Source organism: Cephus cinctus, unplaced genomic scaffold (assembly GCF_000341935.2).
Source record: "Cephus cinctus unplaced genomic scaffold, Ccin1 Ccin1_scaffold0970, whole genome shotgun sequence".
Taxonomy (NCBI): domain Eukaryota; kingdom Metazoa; phylum Arthropoda; class Insecta; order Hymenoptera; family Cephidae; genus Cephus; species Cephus cinctus.
In genome coordinates this window covers 95,885-111,031 of record NW_014333527.1, presented here as the reverse complement: position 1 = coordinate 111,031, position 15,147 = coordinate 95,885, and the positions used below count along the sequence as shown (strand labels likewise).

At 43.7% G+C, this 15,147-nt stretch overlaps 1 protein-coding gene across 1 annotated transcript in view; it reads left to right on the top strand.

Moving 5' to 3' along the window:
• The window catches only part of LOC107271428, a 174,533-nt gene that overhangs the window by 64,156 nt on the left and 95,230 nt on the right, over positions 1-15,147 (top strand). Inside the window, exon 5 of the mRNA XM_015747419.2 lies at positions 3,488-3,530. Coding sequence (XP_015602905.1) covers positions 3,488-3,530 — 43 coding nt within the window. The remainder of the gene's footprint in view (positions 1-3,487; positions 3,531-15,147) is intronic.

Sequence of the window (15,147 nt, the reverse complement as noted above, 5' to 3'; positions counted from 1 at the left end):
CAAATTTATACACGTCCTATAAGCAATAACATACATTTCCTCTATTCTATACATATACGTACGTACATAGGATCCCGTACATAATTCACCCATTGTGCTATATACAGTAATTCCTGATTGTTGTTACGAAAAGTTCAGGGAAATCTGGAAAACAAGGCCGGCAGTAGCAGAGCGAGAACCAAGAGTCAGAGGTCCAATAAAAATGCTAAGAGAAGGAACCACCGTATAAATCTCTCGGATCCGCTTGGTCCCGAAAAAGTAATTATAGAATTTGTTGGAATAAATTTATGGGGGGTTGTCGAGGTAGCAATCGCGAATTTAGGAGGGAAAGAAAAGAAGTAACCTCCCCTCCACCTCTCCCCTGCTAACCGGTAGTTCTTAAACCACCCTGGCAACTCATCCAATACCTATAGCTATACACTGCATTGCTACGTAGCTTTTCTACCTTCTTACCAACAGGGGACGATTACGTTCCCTACAAATGAGAACCACTGACGACTTGGTATGGGGTCTATCAAGTAGAGATAATGTGTTCTGTGCCGGGTAATTTGCCCGGCCTCCTCTCTACCGTACTACCAACCTTCAGATCCACTCCTTCGTTCGACTGCTTTGCATTCGCAAACATTCTAAATCTAAGCCGTCACTTAATCTGCATACGTATTCGTCTAGTGACTCTTAAATCGAAAGAGACGCTACCGCCAGCCTTACTAAATGGCCAAAGTATACTGCCAGCCAAGCTACTATGTATATGTATACTACGTATAGTATAAGTATCTACAACCTCAACAGCCAACCCCTCGTGAACGTTCAGGGGTGAAACTGACTTTTGTCATGACTGTGTTCATCCAGGTGTTTGTCATTGTTAAGTAACGTATTTTAGCTACACGCGATTAATACCCCTCATACGGCAAAGTAGAATAATAAACCATAATGAGTATCCAAGCATCAGTCATTAACCTTAACTATTCGAGAAACGTACGTCGAACCGGTTTTCAGTAAATTTTTTTCATCTCCTCCTGTTCGCGTCAACCTCGTGTCTCTTAGAGCTCCCGCTGCTGTTATTGCTATTGCTGTCCTGATTCATGGGATCTCTTGGCTGCCCAACGGCCTGTGACATTACCACCTTATGGCTAGGCAACCAAGCAAGGGAGGAAAGCCATCCCTCTGAAAAATCTAATTCTGTTATCTCGTGACTCCCGAAAGATTTTTATAATTTATCTTAAACATAAAGATGCACTTTGACATCTGTCTTATGTATACCTACATGTACTGTAATGTTGATATTCTCCAATTTCTTCCCTAAACACTGTCAGGGCCTTTTAAATGTCCAAATGATGTCAAATGAACATCACCGAACCCAGCAAATCCAATTGTCGCGGTTAGGGTGCATGTCTCGATGTTGTTACACGGCTGCAGCAACCCCGTATATCCACCATGGGTACCCCATAGGATCTATAGAAAAAGTCCTAAGCTTATTAGGACGCTATGATAATATTCCTATCCCGGTATTTCTATTTGGACTACATCCGCAGACTTCCCTTTGTACATATGTCAGCTTAAAGACCTCATGGATGACATTGTCAACAGGGGTTCAAAACCCATGGCTCGCGTGTCGATAAATATCAGCTAAACGTGGAATTTAACTGTCTTATGTAAATTCGCGATAACTCCGGGGATAACTGTATTCGCTACTGTATTTCTTATTTATTTTTTAGATCTCGGTTATAGCAACCTACCGCCACGGGGGGATGATTTTTGGGAAATCTAAAACGACCTTTGTCCCCATAGAAACGCACTTGCCCTAGTGTAACACTATCTGTAGGTGCCTATACCCCACATAGAGTAGGTACAGCACTGCAGCCTCTATCGTTCGGTACCCATTGCCAGGGGTACTCTATGGTGGATGGAAGGGTCCCTGAAGGGGCTGACATATGCGATGCTTATGGGGTAGCATCCCCTGCGTACGTACTACTGCCAGCACGCATTTGGTCCAGCATGTGCTGAGAATGGAAGTGTCTATAATTCTATGAGCAAGTTTGTTTGCATTTGTACGTACGATCGAGTTGGAGTGGCTCATTTTGATTGTTTTTTATTTATCCACTTTAGCGACGTCCTCGTATTCTCTTTTTTATCTGAAACATTATTTCTCTCGGTCGTCCTGGACACAGGAATAATTTTTACCACTTGTCACTGAATGCTTTTACAGTTAAATTATATATTTTGTAGCTACAAAATATTTTACTGTATTTTCAGGGTAGCGCAATATTCTTTGCCTATATATATATATATATATATATATATATATATATGTATATATATGTATATATATATACACAGTAGAGGATGCTGCTACTAAAACCACACAATACGTCTCTAGCTGGCACAGTTTAGCATTTGGTCTGACAATACAGCTGATCAGCGCATCGGTGCACAATTATAATGATAATAACGTCCCTGGCGAGGGTTTTCGCGGGGGCGCGATACCGTAGGGGGTTCTCGAGTTTTTCAGCTCTCGTTTTCGACTACAGATGTGGGCCCGCCGAGGGCCCATTTATTAGCGAAGCCACCGTGGCGTGTGCCCCATTCAAAAGCGGACAACAGGTTCCGGTGTCAACGTCATTAGCCGGTACGTTTGTTCACCCTAGGATTGTCTACTAACCTGACCTGGGAAGATACTAGTTATAACCTAGGTCTATGAGAGAGACGTATAGACAAACTAAAAAGTAAATCATTGTAACCTGCTACCTAAGCCTTACCTATAGTTTCCATTACCCGCCCTGTGTCTCACTATCTCCTACCGATGTGCCTTCTAGATTGCCATTGTACACACTATTATCATCAGTAGCCAGTAGGCATCTGAACGTGACAGACGTCTTCCTTCCAAAGTACAGTTAAGGAAGTTACCAATATTAGTCAAGATAAAAAATTAGGTATTTTATTGTAAAATTTTTTTTTCTATTTTATTCTTTATGTGACAGCGTATTGCATTATTGACTTAATTACTCCTGTAAAATAGTTTGGACGGATTTTGAAAAATAATTTTGAAGGAAACGTTGCGTCATCCTTACGGAATTCGATGGACAATTTTCTAGGGGCAATTCATGTTTTATTCGGCATCTCGTAGTAGCATATATACGCGCTGCTATTTCTGGGGACGCGTCTGTTTCCATAAACCAAATTATTTTTATATCCCGGGATCTGCGAGCTTGTGAATTAATGATAAACCTGGGCTCTGGTCACTCGCCACTTTTCCCTACGTTGACCATCCCCTTATGATATATGTATATATATGGAAAAGTAAATAGGAGTCGTTCCCTGCCCTTAACCAATTTCATGAAATGCGGAAAATATACAGGATTTACTTTGCTTATTGCCGAATACGAGTATTGATTGCAAAAGCCATAAGTGAAAAATGGTCTCGTATTGCCAGTGTGTCTTATTTTTATCTTCCACTATTTTTCTCATATTCCCTTTTCATTTTTTATAGAATCCCGGACGTCGACTGGATCAGGAAGAAAAAGCTGCAAACGGTGAGTCCTCGTTTCTTAACTAAATTACACCTAAGCGACATAAATTGTATACAGCTACAGCGTGTGCGTCCAGGTTGCACCCTCCTATACCAACCCCTTCTAAAAGACTACCAAGAAGGGTAACCTATCAAGACCATAATGTTATGCAAACGCAGAGCGGCATGCGTCCGTTTAAAGTACCATAAGATTTATACGATTTTAATGCGTAAAAACCGGATGAATTCTTTGTCTGCTGATCGGCGGCGCGTGTCTGCTTGGGTTACGCTCGTTGGCTGCTCAGTTTGATTTTCCACTAGGGTCCTGAAAGTCATTTATTCTATTTTTTTAAAACTCGTTCATTCTCACCTTGGTCACCAGATTACAGTATACTACCATATACCATACGACTATGTACTGTATATACGTTATCATTATTTATCACAAACGTACGTGTCCGAGGTAATGCTATGATATCATTAGAATCATATGCACAATATATATGGCAATTTTTGGTCGATACTAATAAAACGATACGATCGTATAGGAAAGGTCAAGATATGGTAACTGTCACCAAAGGAATAGCTCAAAGGTAATATAGTAGCCAATATAGAATAAATTGTCCCGGGCACAAGAGTCAAAGTAAAATAATCAGCAATATAACGTCTCGTCTAACCTACGAGTGAACATTGGCGCTAGAAGTCGCGTGCGTCCGATCGTTAGACGATCGTTTGGCTATGGGCCTGGGGAAGTTTGGCCAGTTAGCCAAAGTGTAACGATGCATCTAGGTCGAAAGAACACCCTTGCGAGGAAAAAGGGACGATATCCTTGAGGGTGGTGGTGGTAAGGGTGGCGAGGTCGGGAAGCCTAGGGTACCCTTGAGGGCCGTAGGAGGCACACGCTTCTAAGGGTTGGCCACGCACACGGACGAGAAACGCCCTGAAAATGTTACTTATTTTGCGAAAGCTGCCTGGTAAGCTAATATAGGGAAAGCCGGGCAAACTCGTCGACGGACTTTTTTTGGGATTGGACGGTCGCTTCCGCGACGCAGCTTCCTTTACTTTCTTCTTTTTTTTTTCGCTTCACTTATATAGGTACCTTCTTTCTTATTTCTGACTTTCCTCTCTTTCTCTCGCTCCTCACCCGTCTCCTTAGACCTTTTCCATTTTGGTGGTATCATCCACCAGTGTATCCTACTGTTCGCTCCTTGCCAGGATTATTTAACCTTTCGCGTACAGGAACACGTGGCACGTAAACGGACCGGCTAACGACTTGATCTGATTAGCAGTGAGCTAATACCTGTAGGCCAACCAGTCGCATGCGGCTTGGTGCTTGATAAGATATAGTCGCGTGCGAGTAAGTTCCGTCATTTAGATATAGATACATGTTGTAAAATACTATAGCTAGTACTATATGATTTCTTAGGGATTTTTCTAGTCTATTTTTTATTTTTCAATTTTTGGATTTCTTCGTTAAGAATTTGTATCTCATGGGTTACTCTCTGCGAGGAAATAAGGCGATTGTGTAATGGGGGTATATCCTGGATGTGGTCCAGTAGCCGTCGGCTCTCATGAGAAGACGCCATCTTGTGTCTAGGACGAATTACACATTTCGCAAAAAGGAAAATGTTCTTACATAGCTTCGTATAGAGTGTCATTGATAGGGCGTCGCGACGGACGTTGACGTCGCGACGGTTCTAGTCGTGAAATCTGTCATCTAGTTGCAGGTTGGTCTGGAATTAAAATTTATCTTATTTCACGGTATTGTAGATTTCTTCTTTTTTTTCTATAACAGTACGCTATTAGAACGGTATTATTTTTTTATACTGATTTTAGTTTTTATTCTCGGTGTGGTGGCGCTTTACTTGACCCGTGCAATAACGTGCGACGGTTAATTAATATGAAAAATTGCCTATGATAATAACGCATGCATTACCTGTTTCAAGCGAGTACTGTTCCACATGGACCCGAATCAGTACGTAGGGCAGCCTAGTACGGGGTACATATAGAGAGGCTGATATTACCGTATTTTGTTGTAATTACCAAATAGTCATTGGTGTACAAACTGTGACTCTCATTTAGATCGGATATCACTTTATCTCCCGCAATCACAGGAACGATAAAAAATATCAAAATTCTTTCGAAATATCATTCGGACAGTTGTCCCATAGAGATTTGAGTAAAGTATCAATAATTTTGGATTTTCAGGGGGGCGGTCGAAATTTATTAAAATTATAATCGCGAATTGAGAACCTATGAGAACGGATAAATAACAAATTGAAAATCAATGGTATTATGAGATTATGCGTTTATTAGCAAAGCTAGCGTAGTTGCCAGTGCCCAGAGCAGTAATATCGAGTAATTGCGTAAACGCACAAACAACCCTGCCTCCCCACTGCCTCCTCCGTATCTCTTCATCACCCCACCTGGTAAAACGTCGACCTACCTTGAATATATACAAAATGAGGAATTTTTTAAAGTAATCCACCCCTTCCTACCTTTTTTTGGGTTCGATTTTTCAAATCTCAAAAATACCAGTTTCTGGTAAAGTCAAGATTTACCGAAAAGTCAAAATTAAAATTAATACTCAAATACTCACTGGCAAATGTCACTTTGACAATCGTATCAAACGAGTCTGGTAGCTTTGCAATATTAGCGGGACTGCTCATGTGTGTATTTCTCACATTAGATTGTTTGCAGAGGACAGCGTGCCGCCGGAGCGCGATACATTGCGTGCAATATCCTTTGTTTGCCAGTCGCCTTAATTTCAGCCCCTGTCCTCATTTTCACGACAAATCCATTACGGGACCGACTGCATACTAAAGGTAATTTTGGAATTTGATGAGACACCCCGAAGAATTATCACGAGCGTCTATATACATAACACACATGTATATACGCCAATGTAGATCATATCACAGAAAGCTCACAGGACACTAAAGCAAGTATAATAAAGTATATACCGGGAGGTAAATAAATAAGCCGAAGAAAAGAAGAGCTCAGGGTTACCGTTGCAATGCTGCAGTAACAAAAATGTAACGAGCTAATCTCGGCCGCGCGGCGGTTGCAATTATACGTGTAGAAATAAGGGGTGAACCGACGTCGGGCTATGGCTGCTGCCACGTCGGATAGTGGTAATTCCGTCACGCCGTAAAGGTTGCTTTTTATCGTCCCTCGGCCAGTACAGTATTTCTATACAGGCCAAGTCACCCTCTCTCGCGCCACTGGATACAACAGGATTCTCACATTCTCGCCATTGCGCCACTCGCTTTCGTCTTCTTCGTCTCGGTTGATTGTCCAAGGTTTTATTATCACTCGGGGTCTCGGACTCATCGTTTCCAGGCATCCCTCATCCGTCGCGAATCCTCCGTACCGTGGATACGAAGCTCGAGGATACTTGTCGTCGAGATTGTTATACCCGTGAGAACGAAAGAAAAAAGTGGCTAGCCATTGACAAAAATAACTATATGCTCCGATCGAGTCCCCGTTTTGGGGCTAAGTATGGATAAAATCAGCAATATCCATTATTATCGTTACAGTTGGCTGGGAATAGCGCGTGGGGCCGTTTTCATGGAATTTTCGTAGCGTCAAATGGAATTAGCGAACGGTTTAGCGCGAGCTGGTCGCGAAACAGCGGGTGCATTTTTACTGGCGTATTAATACTGTTGGAAACAGACTATGATCGGGCTTGTAATGCAGCCCTGGGGGCCCGTGTGATATGATACATTTGCTTTGCATACAGAGAGCGAGAGAGAGAATGGATGGAGGCAATGGGGACTGAGGTGAGTGAGTGAGTGAGAGAGAGAGAGAGAGAGAGAGAGAGAGAGAGAGAGATAGAGTCAATCTATATATAGGATACATAGATACACCTACCTACCTTCCCATGTATTTTACATGCGGGTGAAGTGCAGGATAGATGCAAACCAGCGTGGCTGCATTTCATAACAAGCTACAAATACACGTAAACGGGGGTAGCCAAAGCGACGAGGGATCGTCTCTCTTGTTTGTCTCTACCTATCGAGGCGATACTGGACCAATTATGTCTGTTTATTGTCGTGCATAATGCTGCGTTTATACCGCAACTACCAGAGCCAAATAAAAGTGTCCTCGACACCGCAGAGACCATACGGGAGAATCACGAAGCTCGAATAAAAGCCTCTCGGCCAAGTGACAGCACTTTGTTTTCTGTTTGGTTAAATTTTGAAAAATCTCATTCGAAGCGGTATGAATGGATTTTGCTTTTTCATTAATGCTCGGTCGACGGATTGTCAAGCGTAATTGAAGTCAACGAAATGTAGTCGGTGTTTTCAAACAAATTGCTCGAGTACACTGGCGCCGATTAGCATTGCCCAGTGAACATCTCGCCAGGTGCATTTCTGAGTGCACTTGATGCACCCGAGTGTCGGCCAGTATACACAATGGCGGCGATCGATGCTCACGGACAATGGTACTTGTTACGAAGGCAACGAGATGTCACCGGCTTTGAATTGGCGTCGATTTCTCCTGCTCCATGGGGTCGCGTATGGGGAAAATAGAAGAGCAGGAGTAAATTTCGCGAGCGTTAGCTTCCTGGGCTGGTTAAAGGGGTAAAGAGGATAGAGAGGGGCGAATTTATTTTTTGGCTCTCTCGTACGCTCGCGCAATCGGTACAGATGCGTAGCGGCGACCACATGCTCCTTTTCTACCCTTAGAAACACGAGGCGATGCCTATAGAGATTTATGTCCTGCCAATTCGAATGACGCGAGCGGCCATCATAATTCGCCAGATATGATTCACCCTGCTTTCTCCAGGTCTTGCGCACACTAATCCACCAGCCCTCATTCACTCTCGGTAACCTGAGACGGTTTATGGGGGATTTGTGTCGGAATATGACGAGCCCTTTGCCCATCTGCGCCCACAAGACGCTTCGTAATTATCTGGGAAATTATTATATTTTTTTTGTTAAATTTTTCACGTACCGATAAGCATACAGGGGTAGCTGCGGATCGGTGACTTGAGAGGTATCTGGTAATTAATTTATAAATAATTTTTTTTTACCCTATACCTCGTATATAATCAGCGATATCTAGTACCACTGAATCCGAGAGGAACACATGGTGGTTGGTTACACCGAGTGAGTTCGGCACCCTCTGTTTGGATTGTGGACTGGTTGTGCTCGGTGTCCATAAACAGAACGGGCGAGGTATGGAGAATAGAAGAGAGAATCGAGAGAGACGCTTCCGCGACCGCTATGACAGATTGAGAGAGAGTCCACGTCCTTTTGGTGACCAACGAGGCGTCGCGACGCTACCCCACGTTACACAAAGGACGCAGCTACCACCCTATACTCTCTTGTCTCCCACTGCCACCAGAATGTTATAACTCTGTTGGCTTAGGTAAAAACACATTTTCATTCCTCCTTTTACCTTTGTCGTATATTATTATGTATATCTGCTTGAAAGAAAGACAATTTTTCATTATCCTCATCTTCGCCGATAATATTACGTATCCGTATAGGGACAAGGTAGAGAGATCCAATCGAGCCTGGTAACCACCTAAAGGCAATATCGCGCATACCGGAAGTGGCGTATAACGAAAAAGTAACGACATGACAATCATAAGGGCTGGCGTTATTGTTGAGGTTAGGAAATTCAAACTGGAGAGAGCTCGTGCTGATAGGGGGTAGGCACAATACCGAAAGACCAAAGTAGACGTTAGAGACGTCTAACTGCCGTCTCTTATTGAAACATCATCCCTGCTTATATGGGAATGGTCCGTGGGCATTTATGCATAACACAAATGACCCTGGAAACGTTCTTAATCCTTTGTTCCATATGGAATACAATCGACGCCTTTCCCGACTGTAATCATTATTCCGTATCCCTCAGGACTTTATCAATGCCGAGTGCTACGTGATTATATGTAGATACCTTGACTCTCTTTGAAATCAGGAACAAAGTACCAAAATCACAGAGCGTCGCGTACGATAATCCAAATCGTTCTGAGGATCCATTCAATTTCGTGTACAGTATGGTTGGAGCGATAGGATGATTCTCTCAAGTACTTGAAACTTTATCCAAAGTTTATAGGGTGGGTCGCAGTGCGCCCACTCGGTAAACCCATAAACCAAAATCGAACCACTCGGTTCAATTGCAAACAGATGCGTAGGACTATCGCCTTGCTGTCTATTGGTATCGACCCCCCTAAAATTCTTCTCGGACCACCCTCCAAAATTTTACCCCTCTTGACGCTATCACTCAAATCCACTCAATGGAGAGATACAGGAGTATCGTTCTTGCAACATAACAAGGCTATCCATCCACTTTGAAAAGCAGGGAGCGTCAGATTTTAGACCACAGCAGATCGTACAAGTGCATGGACTCTCCATTATCTACCTCACGGCTTACTCTCGTGAGCAACGAGCCATGAAGACCCCGTCATATGTGCATTTACTATTACTCATATCATTGCTCCATAGTGGATAGTGGAGGGGTTGCTTTTTTTATTTGTATACTGGTATTGCTACTAGAAAGCGTATATGTAGGTATATATGGTTAATACGATTGTTTGAACGGAGTAAGATGTTTTTTTTTTTGTAGAGTGTAAACGAGAGGGATGAACGATGGGAATGGTGACGCGGTCACAGAGGGTTGGTTTAAATTAATTGTCCCAGGAACGAAGTAAACTGGCTAATCCCCGTAAAATCCCGATTTAAGTCCAGCTAAGTCTTTGTTTAACACTCGCGCGGGATAATCTCTCGCGGGGGAGAAAATTTTGCGGTCGGACGCACCTCGCAAGGAGGTAAAATGGAGGCGAAATGAATACAAATGACGCTCGGGTCACCTGCCCCGTAATTGGATGATCCTCTATTCCGAGGATTATCCTCCGTTGAACGTCCGGGAGCTCCGCCCGTTCGGAGAAAGGAGTCCGCCCACTCCAGACCTTCGACGTGAACAAATTTTTCGTCCTTTCGAGAAAAATCTTCTCCTCCCTCAGCACGGAAGAGTCTTTGGTTTCTCATTCTGGTAAACATACCAACAACCCCCCATAAATCAACGTAACGGTCCCTGACAAAGTACAGGAGAAACGAGGAGATGAAAATCTCTCTCTCTCTCTCTCTTTAACAGGCAAATAATATCGCGTTGTCCCACAACAATATAGAAACATCATGCACACTAATACCTTTACGACCCGAAGGGTAGCCTCGTCGAAAATCGTGCCCGCTTTGCCCGAAGTCAAGAGGAGCGACTTTACGACCGGAACAAATCTTACGAACTTACAATTCTGGGAATTCGCTTTAGTCTTCCTCTCGTGAGACCCTTGGAAATTGAAGATTACACCCCCTGCGAGGATTTTTCGAGAGATTAAGAATCGGTGAGAGCCAGTTAATTTTTCAACTGGTTACCTTAACCCTCGTGTCCAAAAATTATACGTACTTCCTTGCCCGCTAGGTCGGTACCAGCTCAACCTGACGGATTAATCTGATACGTCCAAGCGCATGGTCCCGTGGGTCCACGCAGCATCCCCTGATCTTCTACTTAACATATTTGGACAATTAACCCCCGCGACTTTTAAAAGTGTATTCTCGCTCCGCCACCCCTGCCCAGTTACACCCCCTCCTGTCATAACACGGCACTACTGCCCTGGGCAAACATCCAGCCGAGTTTACGCAAAGTTTCGTCCTGCCTGATGCGGACTCAAGCTGGGCCAGACTTAGGAGACAGTTGGGACGCATCAACCATATTGTCACCGGCATTAATCGGGCGGGAGCGACCGTAGCCCTTGGACTCTGAACCGTCTTTAGAAGGTGGAATTCGCGGAGGGCGAAGCCCAGAGGCTTTAGGGTAGATAGGGGCGAAAGTCAGCGCACAGCCCCTGTGGGGGCCACTAGGAGCCTCCGTGCCTCCGCCACTTCAAGAACTCCTGTTGCCGACGCTGCTGAAAACTATACAACCGTCATACCCTCCTTCCACGACACCCTTACGAAGCCCACCCCCTTACAATATACACCTACCCTCACTCGCGGCTCCTCTACTCTTTGTCGAACCTGCTGCGGTAGATCTGAAGTCTTCTTTTTTTTTCTTTCGTTCCATCTTTGAGCTCGGGTCTCGTGACTCCAGTACTAGAAACTTTATCGCTCTCGCCCGACAACATCGTATGAGAACCATCGCTTGAGATTAGACTACAGCCAACTAAACGCCCGAGATAAACCGGAGAGTTGAGAGGGTGCAGTGTATATATCTTCGCCCTGTCGGAGCCGGATTCCTGGTCCGGGTGTTGAACTTTATTAATATCCTTATCAAAAACAGCGCGCACCGGTAACTGTAGTTGCAGTTTGTACCTTTGGGATTTGCGTTTCTGTTCTGTTCTAGTTGCTACGGGAATCCCGCGGGCACCGGTGGCTGCCCGCCGGGTTTGTGAGTCCTGAAGGACTCGTCTGTATCTATACGGCAAACTATCAGCACTCTATAGTATAACTACTATAGGGGTATGTTATAGCTACGTACAGTGTGTAACGTTGACAATATGTTTGGGATAGAAAATATTTTCCTTTTTCATTCGTTCTCGTCTCTGGAAAGTTGCTCGAAGATCCTTTATACCTGGATGGAAATATAATGGTACTTCGGATGCTGTATAAGGCTGGATAGTGTCTCGGTAATGGCGAAGAACGAAAGGCCTGTACTGGACATCCCAGGGTTGTACTTGATTAAGGTTAGTAGCGTGAAGGTACGTTAGCATATTATGACGTCGACGAACATCAAAACCTTAAGGTCGTTTATGACTGTCGTAAATGGTCCAGAATGGATGCTGTAAGACAGAGTAAGTAAACTTATGTTATTTATCATAAAGAAAAATCATCGAGTCCATCCTATCTTTAGTACCGTATGGGAGCTATGAAATTTAACCCGCATATATTTTCATACCATTTAAGTCAATGGACCGTGTGTACTCGACATTAAGTCTGTTTCCATTGTACGTCTTCGCAGTCGACTGCACGTAATTTCGTATTTATACACGTGATAACGAGCTAGTGAAGGAGAAGCAATGACCGTAGGAATGTCGTAATACAGTGATTAAATTACTGTCGGTAATTATGAATTATGGTATTTTTAAGGGAATGGAAAGTGCATATGGAAAGCGAAGAGACGTCTATGGGGTGAAGAATAATATTATGGAAGTACGAGGCTTTTTATTACGTCATTTCTTTCCATTTCACGACATGGCAAAAGGAATGGATTATTTTTTCTTTCATTCTCTGTATGAGTGACCGTGTATACGTCTGTCGTTTAATCCACATTGGAAATTCGTCGATTAAGTCGTATCTCGTAATTCCTTCACTCTGTGGAGCCGTTCTGATAGTTGATAAATACTCTTACGAGTATGCTAAATCCGAAAGGTTTCGTTTGAATGGATGATAAGTGTTTCCATGGTGTACAGACAGGGTGATAATGATGCGTAACCCACGCGAGCAAAGTTATGATGGTTTATGAATACCCCCGTAACGAATGCACCACTAGCCCTGTGAACCCAGCATGAATGCCGTGCCGTTACGCCATAATACCAAACTATAACGCGTGATTTTCTATACTGAAAATTGTTTTACGCCCATAAATACAACCTGCTGTGCAGTGACAGTTGGCGCGTAAAAATCTAATAGTTATCACTAGTCCCCCCGTGACCCCTAGTGATATTTCGTATGACTTTACCATTTTTTTCCTGACACTAGAAAATGGTTAGTGCGCTACAAGAAACATGGCTATGCTTAACGGGGATTGTTTAAAGGAAGGAAAAAAATTGTTCATCAACCCGTCAGGTCGGTGACTATTATAATTTTCTATTAGGCACTATTGTCTATGGGGATGAATATAATTTTTCAAGTGTCAAGTGCACTAATAATGCATTCAAGTATGTATGACATATCGTTGACACTGGTACAGGGGGTGGGATCTCCAATTTGTAAAAGGGGCCCCATACTGCGAGAAAATGGTGGCAAAGTCTCGCATAGCCCAGGGCGCAATATGCTACTTGATTAAAACACCATGGTGCATCCTTACTCTCGTAAAACACCCTAAGCGACGGGGTGGATACTCACCCAAGTTAATTCAGCCGAGTGTCCAACTACTGTTTCTAATTAATTTGCATCTTGCCGTGAAGTCGAATCTGAGGCGAAAGAATTTTTTGGAAAAGTCCCTGGTGTAGGGTAAAATAATTATTCAAAATTCCGAAAGGGATTGTCCATCTTTTTTTCTTCTTCTGACAATCGAGCTCATTTTATTCTTGCACCATTATGCTACTGCATTCAATGCGCACTTGCCATAAGGGCCAGTGCACCGTATAATATGATGTAGTGGCTCATTGTATTGGATGCTTGGGGCCTAGAGGGGTACAGCAAGATACACCAACAGATGGAAGTGTTAATAATTGATAGTCGCGCCCCTCTCGTTGATACTTTACTAAGGGGGTTCGAGAAGGGAGGGTGGCCGTGCTCTTTTTCCGGAGGAAAGAAAAATATATATCCACCCCATTTTTAATTGTTTCTCGTCACGCCGATCGATTGAGCACATACCGAATTTTCGATTGGTCCGGCCGACTGATTTTTTTTTTCTTTTCACTCCAAGTCCCTTGAAAATATTGTAGCTGTGGAATTTCACTGCGTCCTAACATTTTGCCAGGTAGACGCGCTCCGTAAGAATAATTCCTTAAGGGCTCATAATTAACCCTTAATCGTTAGAGGGTACGTGCTGTAAATACTTATATGAACTACGGTAAGAACAGTAAATACGAAGTTAACTACAGCTCTCGCGAGGTATAGTCGTGTCCAAGAGGTACATGGTTTGCCGCATCATCATAACCAAAGTTCCTAACCCCTTTCATTCACATAGTCCGTTCCTACTTAACCCGAAGCAGCAAGCATGACCATTTTCAAAACCAGGAACGTGATGATATTTTCTCAGGTCCCGTTAAATTATCAAAGTGAAGGATATCCTGTAGAAAAATTGTTAAGAAATATTTTGAAAAAATCAATCCCTTTCCAGTAGCGATAAACGCCGTGAAATTTGTCACTAGTACGGAACGTATCGTCAATAGGGGTGGAAACGTAACTCGTGACCAGGTACCTATGGAAAAGGGTTAAGACGGCACTGGCGCGTAGGCATGCATTATGTTTACCGCTTCTCGGTGGTTGCGGTCAGAGGGGGGTGGTTCAGGGGCGGACAGAGTCCGGGGGGTTGAGGGTCCAGTGTGAACTGCGAAGCTGGGCCGAGGGCAGGACATAATGGACACATTAGTGCTCGGCCTCCAGTTTAATTAGTTTACATTATGGTGGCGTCGTCACCACCGCGAAGGGTTGCGGGGCGAGGGGGTCGAGGAGACGCCACCCCGCAAGCCAGAGGACTGCCGGTTGATTAATCGGGAAAGTTTGATGCGAGTTGACGGAGACGCTAATCACGCCTCGTAACCGAATAATACTGCGCTACGGTTCTGCAATGAATTCATGAATTTGGATGTACAGTGGGAAATGCTTACTAGTCGTACGAGCGGGATGCATTCGAAGCTGCCTGTAGCTGATAAAGTAATGCTAGCGTACTATACGAAAAAATGAGGGTATCGAAAAACTATTGGTATCGTATCGACGTGATAGCGATTACCTGTATTCGGGAAT